At 44.7% G+C, this 17991-nt stretch overlaps 1 protein-coding gene across 3 annotated transcripts in view; it reads right to left on the bottom strand.

The window, feature by feature from the left end:
• The window catches only part of NAIP (NLR family apoptosis inhibitory protein), a 49392-nt gene extending 37935 nt beyond the window's left edge, over positions 1-11457 (bottom strand). For 2 of the 3 annotated variants that reach the window (XM_010380245.2, XM_030926853.1), the window contains exons 1-3: positions 11331-11457; positions 1981-2551; positions 604-703 (exon numbers count right to left, since the gene is read on the bottom strand). In XM_010380245.2, the coding sequence (XP_010378547.2) occupies positions 604-703; positions 1981-2548 (668 nt within the window). In that variant the 5' untranslated portion in view covers positions 2549-2551; positions 11331-11457. Of the gene's footprint in view, positions 1-603; positions 704-1980; positions 2552-11330 lie in introns of those variants that run through there. The other variant, XM_030926854.1, reaches the window with a different exon arrangement.
• Between the last annotated feature and the right edge of the window lie 6534 nt (positions 11458-17991).

Below are 17991 nucleotides of genomic sequence, written 5' to 3'. Positions count from 1 at the left end.
AAGAAAGAAAGAAAGAAAGAAAGAAAGAAAGAAAGAAAGAGAGAAAGAGAGAAAGAGAGAAAGAGAGAAAGAAAGAAAGAAAAAAGAATCTGAGCCTGACCAGACTGCTAGATCCAAGTGTCAGGTTCCTGGAAATGCAGAAGGTAGAGGAATATGTTAGACGATGCCAGAGGAACACATTTGCCAAATCTAGAGTAGACGGAATTTTACAGGACAGATTACATGGCTTCTTTAACAAATAAGTGACAAGAAAAAAGAGATGGATAAAGAGGAAATCTACAAATTAAAAATCTTAAGGGGCTAAAAATACAAAAATTAGCCTGTCTTGGTGGTGCTCACCTATAATCCCAGCTACTCAGAAGGCTGAGGCGGGAGAATCACTTGAACCTGGGAGGCAGAAGTTGCAGCGAGCTGAAGTCATGCCACTATACTCCAGTCTGGGTGGCACAGCAAGACTCTGTCGAAAGAAAGAAAAAGAAAGAAAGAAAGAAAGAAAAGAAAGAAAGAAAGAAAGAAAGAAAGAAAGAAAGAAAGAAAGAAAGAAAGAAAGAAAGAAAGAAAGAAAGAAAGAAAGAAAGATTTAAGCAAAAATTATCTACTTACTTGGGGAACCATTTGGCATGTTCCTTCCAAGGATCATCTCCTTCTTCCCAATTTCCTAAACATCCACCACAGGAAAAACACTGTACCGTGTCCTGTTTACCTATATATGAAGGAAAATATTTAGATTGCCTGGCAGTGGCACCAGAGGGTATGTACACAGAGTTGATTGTTTTGTGCAGGAGCAAGACATGCTCCAGCGTGCCTGTGCACTCCCGATCTTATTAGCCTGAGTCTCCATCCACAGTCCCACCACCCAAAATGGGCCCCTCCACCACGGCTGCGCTCCAGGTACAGAACCCTAAGCGGTGTAACTCAATATCCTTCCCCAGCTGCCTCCTAGAGCTGGTGTGTTGCTCTTTGAGCTCTCAGGGTCAAAGTGATAGGGAAGCCGACTAACACCAGGACCAGCTGAAGTAACGTGCAATTAGAAAATCTACGTTTTAGCTTTGCCATGACATTTCGGTAGAAACATAGGCATGTTTCTTAAACTCTCTGAGCCTCCATGAACTCAGCTGTGAAATGGGAGAGAAAGGGGTAAATTCATTGGATACTCACTCTATGCCTAGCATAAAGTAGGTACAGTACTCAGTAAATCATCGGTGTTATTGTTAGAATTCTCATTTACGTATCATAACCCCTAGGGCAGGGCTAGGACAAACAAACAAAACCCTCCAATACTGCAGCGATGAGAAGAATCAAAGAAAGATCATGTAAGAGCCGTAGAAGGAGGATGAGTGAGGAGACTGATAACAGGATGACCACATGAGTTATTTAATCTTTTCAGGGCCTTAAGAATACAGCCAGGGCCGGGCGCGGTGGCTCAAGCCTGTAATCCCAGCACTTTGGGAGGCCGAGACGGGCGGATCACAAGGTCAGGAGATCGAGACCATCCTGGCTAATACGGTGAAACCCCGTCTCTACTAAAAAATACAAAAAACTAGCCGGGCGAGGTGGCGGGCGCCTGTAGTCCCAGCTACTCGGGAGGCTGAGGCAGGAGAATGGCGTGAACCCGGGAGGCGGAGCTTGCAGTGAGCTGAGATCCGGCCACTGCACTCCAGCCCGGGCGACAGAGTGAGACTCCGTCTCAAAAAAAAAAAAAAAAAAAAAGAATACAGCCAGTATTTTCTAAGGTCCAAGTTTAAGGAGAAGTAGCTTTCTTATTTTATGTATATTTGGCAAATTAACACAGGCTGTACTAAATATAAAATGAGCAAAAATAAAAATATTGACGTTGAATTTTAATAAACTAGACCTTATACCTAATATAACACATTTAACCAGAGAAGAAAGTTTAGCCAAATATTGCAAAAGCAATTGAAAAATGAAACCTAAACTTAAAACGCCAGAGAAACACTTCAGAGAATAATTTCAAGGTACCTGTAAAGACAAAACCAGCCTCTGAGAGCACAGGTGGGGATATCCCTTGGGCATAAAATGGCCAGTTCCTGAAGGATCCAAGTCTAGCCTCCTCTTGTTGGTACCTCATTTTACCTCCTCTCAGCCTGCTCCCCAGATTCTTCACCCTTATGTCATACTTGGCAATGTTACCAACATCCTTGTTCAGAAGGAACCCACAGTCTGGATGAAACTTCTTGTGGTCTTCTATGGGGAGTCTCCTGAGGCTGGTACCAAAGAGGATGAGGCTACAGCAGAAGCACTGAACCCCAGCTTTTACCCCAGTGAAGTAAAACCCAGCGGCCGCCATCTCCTGCGGTGTCCATGAGCTGTACGGTTCATAGGTCACAAAAGTCTTTAACCTTTTCGCTTCACTGCGCATTTGAGAGTTGTAGCCTTTCCGCATTTTTGCCTGCACTTTCTGCTGATCTTCTTCCATTTCCTTTGCCAACTGCACTGCATCTATGCCCAGAATAGCAGACAGCTCTGGCAGAAAATCATAATCAAACTGGGAGATCCTCTCATCAGAGGCTTCCTGCTGGGTGGCCATTTTCTGAAAAGGGAAATAAAGCAGGTTGATCCCTTAGAGTAAGATTTTTCTTAGAAGAGCATTTCCCACTGTTTCTGAAGAAACCAGGAATTAAAGGAATGCCTGGAATTTTAATGCAAAAGAGAAATTGTTGGGAAAAGTATGAAACATCAGTATTCGTCTACTTAATCAACAACTATTTACTAAGCACTTCCTACATATCAGGTACTGTGCGAGGCACTGGGGATCTAGCAACCAACAGGACAGACACCTATCTGCCTCCATTCACGAAGCTTTCCAGACATTAGCTATGGACACAATGTGGTAACATGAACATATACTTACCATTTACATTAAAGAAAAACATACACAAAATTGGATAGCCTGGCAGCAATGATTTGATCAAATTACTCAGTTTTTAAAAATCATTATTTTGTGTTCAGTTTGAAGTCCCAGTGCTCTGTGCCAAAGCTGCAGATGTCCCACTATAATTATGGTTACGGGTGTCAAAGGTTTTATTTTATGAACTATTTTCCTCTTAACTAAAAATTATAGCCAGGGGAGATGGCTCATGCCTGTAATCCCAGTGCTTTGGGAGGCCAAGGTGGGAGGACTGCTTAAGGCCAGGAGTTTGACCAGCCTGGGCAACATAGCAAGATCCCATCTCTCTACATGTGTCTCTTTATATATATGTATATATATGTAACCTCTCTCTCTATATATATTCTCTCTGTGTGTGTATATATGTATAATATCACATTAATAAATACATATCTGCAAGTTACTCCTTAATGGCTTCATGAATCTCCTCATTTAAGACATTCAGGCTGTTGCCATTTTTCTCTGTATAAACAAATGTTATAGGATAATTGAGTATCCTATAACAAAAAAATGTTTTTCCAGTCATTATTTTTTCCTCACAACAAAGTTTCAAGAGAATTTGAGTCAAATCATATGTATATTTTTTAAGATTTTTATATATGTCACCAAATTGCTCTGGAGAATGGTAAAATGAAGTCCTTCATATTGTCAGGGCCCTGGTTCTCCCCCAGAATGTTCTCTGTCCTGGGTTTTCAGATCTCAAAATAATTTTATGTCCTTCCATTATAGAAGCAGTCCATTAAAGCCCAGTAACAGGCCAATGACTGTTTTTCAAAGGACATATACCTGCCAGAAGCCTCAGGTAACTTTCTAGTCCCAGATCCCCATGACCATCCCTGAGGGGCAGTCACAGGCTTTGGTAAGAAGCTCCATGAGCGTGAGTCGGTTGCTGACACTGCTAACATCATTTGAACACTGAGGTGCTATGGCCCCAAAGGAATCTCTCCGAAGTTCCCAAAGAGTCTGCCATTTGTTCATTTTTCAAAGCTCCATGTAAATTAGCTCCCCTTTCTGTCTTAACTTTGAGAACAAGGGTTGATAAAATTCCCAAACGTGGTATGTGATTTCTCCAGGAACCAATAAATTGAACCAATTTTTGTGCCTTTTTCCTCTGTCTTGTAGCTAGCAACTTAATTTTGGATGTTTGGGAATGTTTCTAGTGGCTCTAGTCCAAGTAATTTCTTTCTTTTTTCTTTTCTTTTTTTTTTGAGACAGAGTCTCACTCTGTCACCCAGGCTGGAGTGCAGTGGCGAGATCTTGACTCACTGCAACCTCTGCCTCCCGGGTTCAAGCAATTCTCCTGCCTCAGCCTCCTGAGTAGCTGGGATTTCAGACGCGTGCCACCAAACCCGGCTAATTTCTGTATTTTTAGTAGAGACGGGGTTTCGCCATGTTGGCCAGGCTGGTCTCCAACTCCTGACCTCAAGTGATCCACCTGCCTTGGCCTCCCACTCTTGTCCTTGTCACCCAGGCTGAAGTGCAGTGGCACTTCGGCTCCCACACTGGGATTACAGGCATGAGCCACCACACCCAGCCTAGCCCAAGTAATTTCTAAGAATTTTACCATTTATACTAAGCCTTGCATTTTAGCCAGGTAATCAGCCCCTCCCTGGTGGTTACAGGATTAACAAGCCCTTCCAATTCAGTCTTAGCTGGATATTTGAATTGAGAGATTAACATTATATCATCAATATAATAAGACGTAGTGTTAGCCAGTTGCAGTGGCTCATGCCCGTAATCCCAGCACTTTGGGAGGCCGAGGTGGGCAGATCACCTGAGGTCAGGAGTTCAAGACCAGCCTGGCCAACATGTTGAAACCCTGCCTCTACAAAAATATAAAAAATTAGCTGGGCATGATGGTGGGTGCCTGTAATCCCAGCTACTCGGGAGGCTGAGGCGAGAGAATCACTCGAACCCGGCAGGCGGAGGATGCAGTGAGCCGATATCTTGTCATTGCACTCCAGCCTGGGCAACAGAGTAAGACTCCATCTCAAAAAAAAAAAAAAAAAAAAGATACAGTATTTTCCAGTGAAATCAAATCTAAGTTGTTCCTCATTAGGTTGTAGCAATAAGCAAGATAATTTAAATGTCCTGTGGGAGCACCTTAAATGTACTATGGTGGCCTTTTCACACAAATGCAAATTGGTTATGATTTTCTTCTGAAATAGGAATCAAGAAGAAAGTAAGTGGCCCGGTGTGGCTCACACCTGTAATCCCAGCATTTTGGGAGGCCAAGGTGGGAGGATTGTTTGTGGCTAGGAGTTTGAGGCCAGTTTAGGCAACTTAGTGAGACCTTGTCTCTACAAAAAATTTCAAAAATTAGCCAGATGTGGTGGCACATGCCTGTAGTTCCAGCTACTCGGGGAGCGGAGGCAGGAGGATCACTGGAGCCCAAGAGTTCAAGGTTACAGCAAGCCACGATTATGCCACTCACTGTTCATTTTTTGAAATCTCTTTCCTCAAAGGCATCCCCATTCAGATGTCATATCCATTCCAATAATACATCAGGGAGAAATGATAACAATTATGCAATTATATTACATCACTGAATTATATTGAAATATAATTCACTGGGAGTAGTGCCTCATGCCTGTAATCTCAGCACTTTAGGAGGGCGAGGTGGGTGGATCACCTGAAGTCAGATGTTTGAGACCAGCCCGGCCAACATGGCGAAACCCCATCTCTACTAAAAATACAAAGAAACAAACAAAAAAATTAGCCGGGAGTGGTGGCGCGTGCTTGTAGTCCCAGCTACTCAGGCCCAGCTGAGTAGCTTATAGGTGGCTCACGCCTATAATCCCAGCATTTTGGAGGCTGAGGCCAGGAGTTTAAGACTAGCCTGGCCAACATGGTGAAACCCCATCTCTACTAACAATACAAAAAAAACGAAAAAGAAAAAGCTGGGCATAGTGGTGCATGCCTATAATCTCAGCTATTCAGGAGGCCGAGGCAGGAGAATTGCTTGAACCCAGGAGGCGGAGGTTGCGGTGAGCCAAGATCATATCACTGAACTCCAGCCTAGGTGACAAGAGTGAAACTCCATCTCAAAAAAAAAGAAAGAAATGTAATTCACACATCATAAAATTCACCCATTTAAAATGAACAACTCAGGGTGTGGTGACGCACACCTATAACCCCAGTGCTTTGGAGGCCAAGGTGGGAGGATTGCCTGAGGCCAGGAGTTGAGATCAGCCTGGGCAACAGAGCTAGACCCTGTCTCTAAAAAAAATTTTTTTAAAGAAAATGAAAACTTAGCCGGGCATGGTGGCACATGCCTGTAGTCCTAACTACTCGGGAGGCTGAGGTGGAAGGATCTCTTTTTGTTTTTTTTTTTTTCTTTTTTTCTTTTTTTTTTTTTTTTTGAGACGGAGTCTCGCTCTGCCACCCAGGCTGGAGTGCAGTGGCCAGATCTCAGCTCACTGCAAGCTCCGCCTCCCGAGTTTACGCCATTCTCCTGCCTCAGCCTCCCGAGTAGCTGGGACTACAGGCGCCCGCCTCGTCGCCCGGCTAGTTTTTTTTTTTTTTTTTTTGTATTTTTAAGTAGAGACAGGGTTTCACCATATTATCCAGGATGGTCTCGATCTCCTGACCTTGTGGTCCGCCCGTCTCGGCCTCCCAAAGTGCTGGGATTACAGGCTTGAGCCACCGCGCCCGGCCGGAAGGATCTCTTGAGCCTAGGAGTATGAAACTGTGGAGAGCTATGATGGCACTACTATACTCCAGTCTGGGAAACAGAGTGAGGCTCTGTCTCTAAAAAAACTAAATACAATGTACAGTTCAATAGATTTCAGCCTATTCATAAACAAGCAGAACCATCACCACAATCAATTTTAGAACATTTTCATCCCCCCAGAAAGAAACGCTGTGCCCATTAGCAGTTGCTTTCCATTTCCCCCATTACCCTCCTACCCCTAGGCAACTACTATGTTAATTCCTGTCTCTATAGATTTGCCTACTTGGGGACATTTCATATAGATTGAATCAAACAATAAGTGGTCCTTTGTGTCTGGTTGCTTTCACTTAGCAAAATGTTCATGTTGGTAGAGGTCCTTAAAAAATAAAATAAAAAGAACAACAAAAAAAGGAAGCCAAATTCATCCATGTTGTATTGTTTTAGTACTTCATATTCCTTTTCATTGTCAAATGATACTTCATTATGTGGATATACCACATTTTATTATTATATATGCCATATTTTATTCCTCAACCCAGTGGATATGTGGATTGTTTACACTTTTTGGCTATTTTTTTTTTTTTTGAGACGGAGTCTCACTCTGTCGCCCAGGCTGGAGTGCAGTGGTGCGATCTGGGCTCACTGCAAGCTCCGCCTCCCGGGTTTACGCCATTCTCCTGCCTCAGCCTCCTGAGTAGCTGGGACTACAGGCGCCCGCCACCTCGCCCGGCTAGATTTTTGTATTTTTTTTAGTAGAGATGGGGTTTCACCGGGTTAGCCAGGATGGTCTCGATCTCCTGACCTCGTGATCCGCCTGTCTCGGCCTCCCAAAGTGCTGGGATTACAGGCTTGAGCCACCGCGCCCAGCCACTTTTGGCTATTATAAATACTGGTGTGCACATTAGTGTACAAGTTTTTGTATGGACATTTTTCACTTTTTTTTTTCTTGAGACAGGGTTGCACTCTGTCATCTAGGCTGGAGTGCAATGGCTTGATCACCATCCATTGCAGCCTCAACCTCATAGGCTGAAGCGATCCTCCCACCTCAGCTTCCCAAGTAGCTGGTACTACAGGAGCACACCACCATTTTTTATAGAGACGGGGTGTGCAGGGTGTTCAGGGGGGTCTCCCAGTGTTGCCCAGGCTGCTCTCAAACCCCTGGGTTCAAGTGATCCTCCCACCCCAACCTCCTAAAGTGCTGGGATTACAGGCATGAGCCACCACACCTGGCCCATTTTCCACTCTTAAACTTAGTTGCATTGTCATATTAAACTAATTAAGTTAATTGCCCTTTCATTTTCTATTAGCAGGTATAACAATACATTATGCACCACGGTCCAATGATGACAACAAAGTTTTTCACCACTACGGGCATTTTATCCACACCAATGTAAATGTCCTTAGGTCTCATAGCACCGAGAAACTCTGCTACCCTTTTCTTTACATCACACTGCTCTAAAGTGACTGTAGATTCTGCTTTTGCATCATCCTAAAAGTTTATTTGTTTAATTCATCAAGACTAGGATACATTAGAAATCTTGGCAGGGCACAGTGGCTCACACCTGTAATCCCAGCACTTTGGGAGGCTAACGCAGGAGGATTGCTTGAGCCCAGGAATTTGAAACCAGCCTGGGCGACAGAGCGAGACAGAGTCTCGCTCTGTCGCCCAGGCTAGAGTGCAGTGGCACAATTTTGACTCACTGCAACCTCTGCTTTCCAGGTTCAAGCAATTCTCCTGACTCAGCCTCCTGAGTAGCTGGGATTACAGACATGTGCCACCATGCCTGGCTAATTTTTTTATTTTTAGTAGAGACAGGGTTTCACCATGTTGGCCAGGCTGGTCTCAAACTCCTGACCTCAGGTGATCCGCCCGCCTTGGCCTCCCAAAGTGCTGGGATTACAGGCAGGAGCCACCATGCCCAGCCCTTTCCTTTCTTTTTAAGAGACAAGGGCTCACTCTGTTGCCAAGGCTGTAGTACAAGTGCAGTGGCATGATTCTAGCTCACTGCAGCCTCAGATTCCTAGGCTGAAGCAATCCTCCTGCCTCAGCCTCTCAAAGTGCTGGGATTACAGGTGTGAGCCATGACACCTGGCCTCCTTTCTTTTGAATGATATTAATCTGTTCATCATTCAGCACAATTTGGAGCAAAGGAGCTAGTAAATCTTCAACAGCCTCTCACTTCATCCTGCTTCCCCAGTAGTAGGGTCACACAAAAACTCCACAAAGGTGGAGGCCCTCTTATCACAGCATCAATCATCACTTAAGTCAAAGAGATAAAATTAAGGGATACCTTAGTTTCATCATAGAACCAGTCCCAATGTGCTTGCTCGCATTCTCAATGTTTCAGTCACCTCTAGGGAGTATTTCATCTAATAATTATGGGTGTAATTGGGCAGTTCCCCTTTACAAGATATGTTTTATGTACTCCCACCTTTGTCCAGCTCAACCGATTTGGAATTTGCCCAGCTAACCACATTCCAGCAAAAGCTGCAGCTAATTGAAGATCTTCGACGAATTCAGCTAATGAAGACCAAGCACACCTTGTGTACACGTACATTCATTTGAAGGTACATTTGACAGTACCTAATACAAGTAAAAGAGCTCCTTTGTCATTCATGTATATCATGTCCAGCAGTGGTTCTGCAGGAAGCCCTGTCAGTCCACAGGAAACTTAACTCTTGTGTAGTTCCCTGTTTCAGTTGTCTCTTGATGCCCTCCCACTGTAGTTTCCTTGGTGATTACCTACCAGATGAGGGTCACATTACCATCAGAAGAAATATCTGCCCAACTCCCCTTTGGCATCACGGTCCTTCCCTTTACAGAAGGAACTTGGATTTGGCAACGCAGGGCTCTTTTTTAGTTACTTTCATTTTTGCCAAAGCAACCTAACCAGCTAGGGAGCTGGATTCTTGGCTGACTTCCTCTGTGTCTGGATTTCTTTTTAAATCTATTTAACTATTTCCTCTTGCTCTGCATCAACCACATTCAAGTTCCATTGCCATCCCTTTCTTCCCATTGAGAGTTGTAGCACTTCAGCAAATTCAAACAGGGATTCCCCAGCAACCAGCCTGGCACCGGTGGCTCTAAATCTTCCCCACTTTTCATCTTTCTCCCAAAGCCTTAGCTATCATTTAAATTATAAAGTAAAAAACTGGGGGCCAGGTGCAGTGGCTCACACCTGTAATCCCAGCACTTTGGGAGGCTGGGACAGGCGGATCACTTGAGTTCAGGAGTTCAAGACCAGCCGGGCCAACATGGCGAAACCCCATCTCTACTAAAAATACAAATTAGCCGGGTGTGGTGGTGCAATGCCTGTAATCCCAGCTACTCAGGTGGCTGAGGCATAAGAATTGTTTGAACCCAGGAGGCAGAGGTTTCAGGCTTCAGTGCCACTGCACTACAGCCTGGGCAACAGTGTGAGACCCTGTCTCGAAAAACAAAACAAAACAAAACAAAAACCTGGGGCCAGGTGAAGCTGCTCACACCTGTAATCCCATCACTTTAGGGGCCGAGGCAGGCAAATCACTTGAGCCCAGGAGTTTGAGACCAGCCCAGGCAACATGGTGAGACTCCATCTCTACAAAAAAATAATTTTTCTTAAAGTTAGGCAGCTGTGATGATGTGTGCCTGTAGACCCAGCTACTCGGGAGGCTGAGGTGCGAGGATCTCTTGAACCCAGGAGGTTGAGGCTATATAGCCACGATTGAGACACTGCACTCAACTTGGGTGACAGAGTAAGACCCTGTCTCAAAAACAAACAAAAAAAATTTAATGATCCTATTCACAGTACCCTCGTCATCAATTACACAGGTTTGGATAATTGAAAAGACTCAGAAAACTCTGACATAGTATACTCACGTAAGGCTTTAATAAAGGTAAAGGATAGATTTAAAAACAAACAAACAAACAAACAAAAAACCTCCAACAAACCAAAAGGCAAGTGAAACACCAGGCCCAGTTCCTAGGGTCCTTTTGCAGACACAAAGGATGTGGAAAATGTGCTTCATCTTTAAGTAATGAACCAGCTAGATACCTGCAAGACACCTTGGTCTGAGGAGAACCGTAACCTCATCAGAGGCTCTTTTATACTCCTCTGATCAGGTAGCCAACACTAGCTTGCATACCAGGGCTCAAAACCAGCAACAAGCTGGTATAGTCAAGCTGGGGCAGTGGCATGCACCTGTAATCCCAGCTACTTGGGTGGCTGAAGTGGGAGGATCACTTGAGCCCAGAAGTTCAAAGCCAATGAGATTTCATCTCCAAAAAGAAAGAAAGAAACAAGAAACAGGCTGCTCCCTGATCTGTCTCCCACCCCAGCACAGGACTCTATTAATCACTGACTAGTACATTTCATTTAGGTTTGGCCAAGGAACAGCACCAAGGCTTCAGGCCTCCCCAGAGATGAATGAGTACAGGGTTGCAGCAGACCAGCAGACATCGATCCTGTCTGACACAACAAAGTTTGGTGGTCAATCATGCCAGTCTAGAGGCTGTTTCTGGGGGAGGAGAAGTAATTTCCAAGGTCCTTTCCAGGTCTAATATTCTTTGACTACAGTGCTAAGAGTGCCACTGAGGTAACTGTGCCATGGAGCTAGGATTTAAATCCAAGTCTGTGTGACTCCAGTGTCTGTCCTCTTTCCTCCATACCATCCTGCCTCCAGAGAGAGAAACAATAGCAAGACAAAGAAGGGGCCACAGGTTTAGGTGTAGAAGAAAATCACCTTAGCCAGAGATGGTAATTTACTTACCTGAGGTTGATCCACAGTTCTAGTCTAATGGAGGAGAATGCTGGCCAGTGGAAGGAAAGTACGAGGCTGAAGTACAAATGCTCTGTTCCTCCTTTAATAGGAGGCAGTGAGAAAATATTTAAGGAACTGAAACGCAAAACAAATTGCGCAGTCACACGTTACCAGTAAATGCTCTAAGGTCTTGAGTCAACAGGATTCAGTGCAGGACCCAAGGGGAGTAATGAAACCTACGGAGTCTCACACCAGAAGTATTTTATTCTAGTTTTTTTGTTTCTGTTGTTTTTGAGACAGTGTCTCACTCTGTTGCCCAGGCTGGAGTGCAGTGGCACCATCCTAGCTCACTGCAGCCTCAAGCTCCCAGACGGAAGCGATCCTCCCATCTCGACCTCCCAAAGTGCTAGGATTATAGGCATGAACCACCACACCCGGCCTTTATTCTAGTTTGTTGAGATTGGTTAACAGTTAAGGTGCTAGTCTCTTATTTCTGTTATAGTAACAGTTTCTATCTTTCTGGTAGCTTTTAGGATCTTTTCTCCTACGTGTAGATCTCTCTACATTCATTGGGCTGGGTATTCAATGGGCCTTTTCAATCTGAACTCTTGGGTCTCCCATCAAGCCTGGGAAATTACCTTCTATTATTTCTTTGATAACTTCCTACTGTCTGTTACTCTGTTTTTACTCCTTTTGGTATTCCCACTATTCAGGTGAGAAATTAATTGATCACTTTTTTTTCCCATATATTATTTTCCTACTTTCTAAGGGTCTTGCTCTGTCATCCAGGCTGGAGTGCAATGGCACAATCACAGCTCACTGCAGCCACCACCTCCTGGGCTCAAGTGATCCTCCCACCTCAGCCTCCCAAGTTGCTGGGACTACAGATGTGTGCTAGCACGCCCAGCTAATTTTTTGTTTCATTTCGTGTAGAGATGGGGGACTCACCACGTTGCCCAGGTTGGTCTCGCACTCCTGGGCTCAAGTGGTCTGCCGGCCTCAGCCTCCCAAAATGCTGGGATTACAGGTGTGAGCCACCACACCCAGCTGTCCTCTCCTTTATATTCCAGCTCTCCAATCGTAGTTTAAAATTTCAGCAATTATAATTTCCCACAGCTCTTTCTTTTCTGTTATTTTCATAGTGTCAACTGTGCCCACACTGGTTCTCTAGGTCAGCTAAGAGAAAGCAATGTGTTCAATTTTGGGGGCAGCAGGGAAGACTTCTTTAATTTTTTGCCCCAGGGTAAACACTTGTGTGTCAAATATTCTGATCATGGGGTAGAGGGAGCTGACTGTCCCACGCACAGGCTTCCAATTAGTCCCTCAATTTTCAGCCCTTCGTGTCACTCCAGCCCTCCTTCCTACCTGGCATCATGTCCACAGTTACTCAAAGCTTCTCCATAGGGCAGATAGTCTCTCATAGGAGACTCCATACTCAGGAAGCGGTTTCCTGGGGCTGCTTCCTTCATGACTACTAGTCCGTTTAGTTTCTACTTTCCAAGAATGTGTTAAAATGTGCTACTGGTCCCATTTCTGTTTTATTTTATTTTACCTTTAAGCTCTGTTGGACTTGACATTCCTATTTTCTTAATTTTCCTGGGTTTATACTTTTAAGAATCAGTAATATTGTGTATTACAAAAAACACGAATTAAAATTTACATAGAGTCTATAAAGGAAAAACCATTTCTCTACTCACATTTCTGACATCAAATATATGAGTTTTCCATCGACCAATTCTCTGCAGACAGCAGCTGAGTGTCCTACAATTTTACTCAATTCTGATGCTAAGTAACCAGAGTTAGTGCAGACCCCACGGGTTAGGGGCTCAGCCCCCAAGACTGCCCCCTACTTCGGATGCCAGCCACAACTATTAGGAGCCCAGGGTATCCACACTTCTGTCCAAGTTCACTACAAATCATGGGCATCTGCAACCCCCTCAGGTTCAATAATTTCCTTCTTGGGGGTTGGGGGAGTTTAGGAGCAGAGGTTTAATAGGCAAAAGAAAGAATAATGAGAACAGATCTCTCCCTTCTGAGGGGCTTCCGAAAGGAAAATCCGGCCCGCAGTGGACTGCACCAGATTTTATAGGCAGGCCTGAGGAGGCGGTGTCTGATTTGCCTACAGCCCACAGGTTGGTTTGACCAGGTGTGACGTTTACATAGCACGATGGGGAAGGTTGGTCACCCCACCCGAATCTTACTATGACAAAGGGCAGAGTGACCTTGACATGCCATGTGCTTTCCAGAGCAAGGGCAGAGAGTGATGCTCACTGTGGTGGGGGAGGAGACCCTCTGTTCCTAGAAAATCACAACAGCGTGCCCCTGTGCTATATCCCCGGTTACTACAGCATTCCTTGTTCTTGCCTAACAAGATTACTTCCCTGAACTGTAAAACTCCCGCAGCACTGCATACAGAGAGAGGATAGGAGACACGGTGGTCGTGGATAGGAAATGAGGGAATTAGGATAGGAAAGTTGGAGGTCCTGTTGCCGACACCCCTTAGAGTGGTCGGAGGCTGGGGTGAGTCCAGAAGCCTTTGGATGGCACCAGGAGATAGCCCCAGCCAGAAATCCTCAGTTGCTCCAGGACCTCTTCCAGCCCCACACCACGGCTTGGTTCTCCGTGAAAGGAAACTGGTTCAAACATGGCCAATATGCCCAGCAGTCCGTGGGTACTTGGGGGTTCTCCATGTTCTCCCCCGCAAGCCTGTCCCCCAAGACTTGTAAGGCTGGCAGGCATGCTCATTATTTTTAAACGGCTAATTGTTGAAGGCAGTTTTCCCATTCACAGAAGCAGAAGGGGGCCCAGTATTTGGTTTGGTCTGATTCTAAAATGGAGGCCAAGAGCCTCGAAATCAAAGGACAGAGTTGAGGTCCGCTCCTCCACTCACCTTTCCAATGAATGAACCTTGGAATCCCAGACGAAGTCCCCAATATGAAGTGGCATTGTTGTCTAGGGTCAGTACCCGGGGTTCGTCGTCTCGCACCAAGAAGGTTAAGGACACGGATATACACGAGGAGTGGGTTTAGGAGCGGAGGTTTAACAAGCAAAAGAAAAAGGAGAACAGCTCTCTCCCTTGCGAGAGAGAGGGGCTTCCGAAAGGAAAATCCCAGTTTTGATCATTTCTTACAATGGCTCACAGAACTCAGAAACTTTACTTATGTTTACTGATTTATTATAAAGGATACAGATGAACAGGCAGTGGAAGAGGTACACAGGGCAAGGTCCAGAAGGGTCCCAGGTGAACACAGGACCTTTTGTCTTCTTGCAGTTTGAGATGCATCACCTTCTTGGTATGTGGTTAGGGTTAACCAAACCAAAAGCTCTCCAACCCTGCGGTTTATTTTTTAATGGAGGTGCCATCACTTAGGCATGATTGGTTAAATCACTGGCCTTTGGTGGTTAGTCAATCTCCAGCCCTTTTACCCTCTCTGGAGGTCAAGGGGTGGGGCTGCAAGTCCCAGACCTCTAATCATGCCTTAGTCTTTCAGGGCATAGCCGCCATCCTGAAGTTGTCTAAAGGATCCCAGCCACCTGTTAGCTCATTATCATACACTCTTATCATTTGGAGATTCCAAAGGTCTTAGAAGCTCTTGTGTCAGGAACCAAGACCAAGTATTCTAATAAAAGATGTTTCTATCACCCCTGTCACCCAGGAAATTACAAGGGTTTCTGGAGATCCATGCCAGGAACTGGATGAAGATCAAATATATATGTTTATTATATCACAATATTGCAGCCTACTACTTGCCAGGGACAATTCTAAGCACTTTACGTGTGTCCACTTAATTCCTTTAACAGTCCAAATCAGCTATTGCTATATCTCCATATTACAGATAAGAAAACTCAAGCACATAGAGGTTAAGGTTAACCTGGTGATCTGGCTAGTCTGTACTTTTACCTGATGTTATGCTGCCATACAGACTAGAATTTTTTTTTTTTTTTTTGAGACGGAGTCTTGCTCTATTGCCAGGCTGGGGTGCACTGGCATGATCTTCACTCACCGCAATCTCCACCTCCTGGGTTCAAGCGATTACCCTGCCTCAGCCTCCCAAGTAGCTGGGACTACAGGTGCACAACACCACACCCAGGTAATTTTTTTTGTATTTTAGTAGAGACGGGGTTTCACCATGTTGGCCAGGATGGTCTTGATCTCCTGACCTTGTGATCCGTCCACCTTGGCCTCCCAAAGTACTGGATTACAGGCGTGAGCCACCGCGCCCGGCCTATTCCTACATATTTACCCAAGAAAAATGAAAACACATGAACACACAAAGATTTATACAATAATGTTCATAGCAACTTTATTCATAATAACCAAAAAATCAGAAACAGCCCAGTGTCCACTGGGGATAAACACATGGATAAAGTATCCATAAATGAAATACAGGTGGTAAAAAGAAGCAAAGTATTGATATATGCAACAAATGAATAAGCTCAAAAACATCATGCTAAGCAAAAGAAGCCATACATATTTAATTGTTAAAAATTGTATATAACAGACAAATCTCATCTACAGTGACAGAAAACAGATCAGTGTCACCGGTGGCTGGAACTCCTCAGGAATACTGACCGCAAAGGAGCCCTTCTGGAATGATGAAGATGTTCTCTCTCGATTGTGGTGGTTGTGGCATGGGTACAGAACACGTGTCAAAAGGCATGGAATTACTCAAAATGGGAGCATTTTTACTGTATGTTAATTATAACTCAATAAAATTGATTTTTAAAAATTCTAAGTACATATATAAATACACTAATGTTTACAGAGCATGAAGAGAAGTGAAAAAGGCCGGGCGCAGTGGCTCACGCCTGTAATCCCAGCACTTTCGGAGGCTGAAGCGGGTGGATATCGAGGTCAGGAGATTGAGACCAACCTGGCTAACATGGTGAAACCCCGTCTCTACTAAAAATACAAAAAAAATTAGCTGGGCATGGTAGCGGGCGCCTGTAGTCCCAGCTACTTGGGAGGCTGAGGCAGGAGAATGGCGTGAACCTGGGAGATGGAAATTGCAGTGAGCCGAGGTCGCACCACTGCCCTCCAGCCTGGGCAACAGAGCAAGACTCTGTCTCCAAAAAAAAAAAAAAAAAAAAAAGAAGTGAAAAAATAATTCCATGTTTGAGATTTGTTTTTTTATAAAGTTACCTGAATTTGTTTTTTAAGTTTAGTAGAATTCGTTTATCAGGACCTGTTTTTAAGTTACCTACGTACCTCTGTAATGGGATTACAGGCAGTAACTCTCACACATCAACATTTGTCGTGACCACCTGGAGGATTTGTTAAAGCAAAGACTGCCAGACCCATCCTCAGAGTTTCTGATTCAACAGGCCTGTGATGGGGCTCAAGAATTTGCCTTTTTTTTTTTTTTTTGAGATGGAGTCTCACTCTGTTGCCCAGGCTGCAGTGCAGTGGTGCGATCTCAGCTCACAGCAACCTCCTCCTCCCGGGTTCAAGTGATTCTCCTGCCTCAGCCTCCTGAGTAGCTGGGATTACAGGTGCCCTCCACCACACCCGGCTAATTTTTGTATTTTTAGTAGAGACAAGGTTTCACCATGTTGGTCAGGCTGGTCTCAAACTCCTGACCTCGTGATCTGTCCACCTCAGCCTCCCAAAGTGCTGGGATTACAGGCGTGAGGCACCGCCCCCGGCCAAGAATTTGCATTTCTAATGACTTTTTGGGTGATGCTAATGCTACTTACTGGTCCAAACACTACATTTAGAGTCACTGACTGTAGAGATCCTTAAAAGATCCCTAGTCCTCCAAAGAGTCAATTCTTAATGCTTAAAACTTGAACTAGGCTGGGCACAGTGGCTAACGTCTGTAGTCTGTAATCCCAGCACTTTGGGAGGCCTAGGAGACAGGATCGTTTGAGCCCTGGAGTTGAGACAAGCCTGGACAGCACGACAAGAGTCCATCTCTTAAAAAAAAAAAAATCAGCCAGGCATAGTGGTGCACGCCTGTAGTCCTAGCTACTGGAGAAGCTGAATTGGGAGGATCACTTGCGCCCAGGAATTCAAGGCTGCAGTGAGTTGATTGTGCCATTGCACTCTAGCCTGAGAGAGAGAGTGATACTGCCTCAAAAAAATAAAAATTTAAATTTAAAACAGAAACACAAAAAACCTAAACTAAATTATCCCCTAAGGCCGGCCACGGTGGCTCACGCCTGTAATCCCAGCATGTTGGAAGGTCCAGGTGGGTGGATCACTTGAGGTCAGGAGTTCCAAGACCAGCCTGGCCAACATGGTGAAACCCTGTCAGTACTAAAAATACAAAAATTAGCCAGGCATGGTGGTGCACGCTTGTAGTTCCAGCTACTCAGCAGGCTGAGGCAGGAGAATCACTTGAACCCAGGAGGCACAGGTTGCAGTGAGCCAAGATTGTGCCACTGCACTCTAGCTTGGTTGACAGAGCGAGACTCTGTCACAAAAACAAAAAATAAATAAATTATCCCCTAAGAGGAGTATATCCCAGGAAAGTATAACACCTGAAACTTATAAGAATATCTGCCCTGATGATAAGTGATAGAAAAGAGACAGGCCAAGCCAAAGTTTGTAAACTGGTGGCCTGAAGATATTTAGCCTCTGTGTTTTTCTAAATTAGATGCCAACATCTCAAACTTGGGAGAATTCACTTTAAAAATCCAGTTTTTACGGCTGGGCACAGTGGCTCAA

The sequence above is a fragment of the Rhinopithecus roxellana genome, chromosome 3, assembly GCF_007565055.1.
Source record: "Rhinopithecus roxellana isolate Shanxi Qingling chromosome 3, ASM756505v1, whole genome shotgun sequence".
Classification (NCBI taxonomy): domain Eukaryota; kingdom Metazoa; phylum Chordata; class Mammalia; order Primates; family Cercopithecidae; genus Rhinopithecus; species Rhinopithecus roxellana.
The sequence above is the reverse complement of the archived record's forward strand: the minus strand, read 5'-3'. Positions and strand labels throughout refer to the sequence as shown.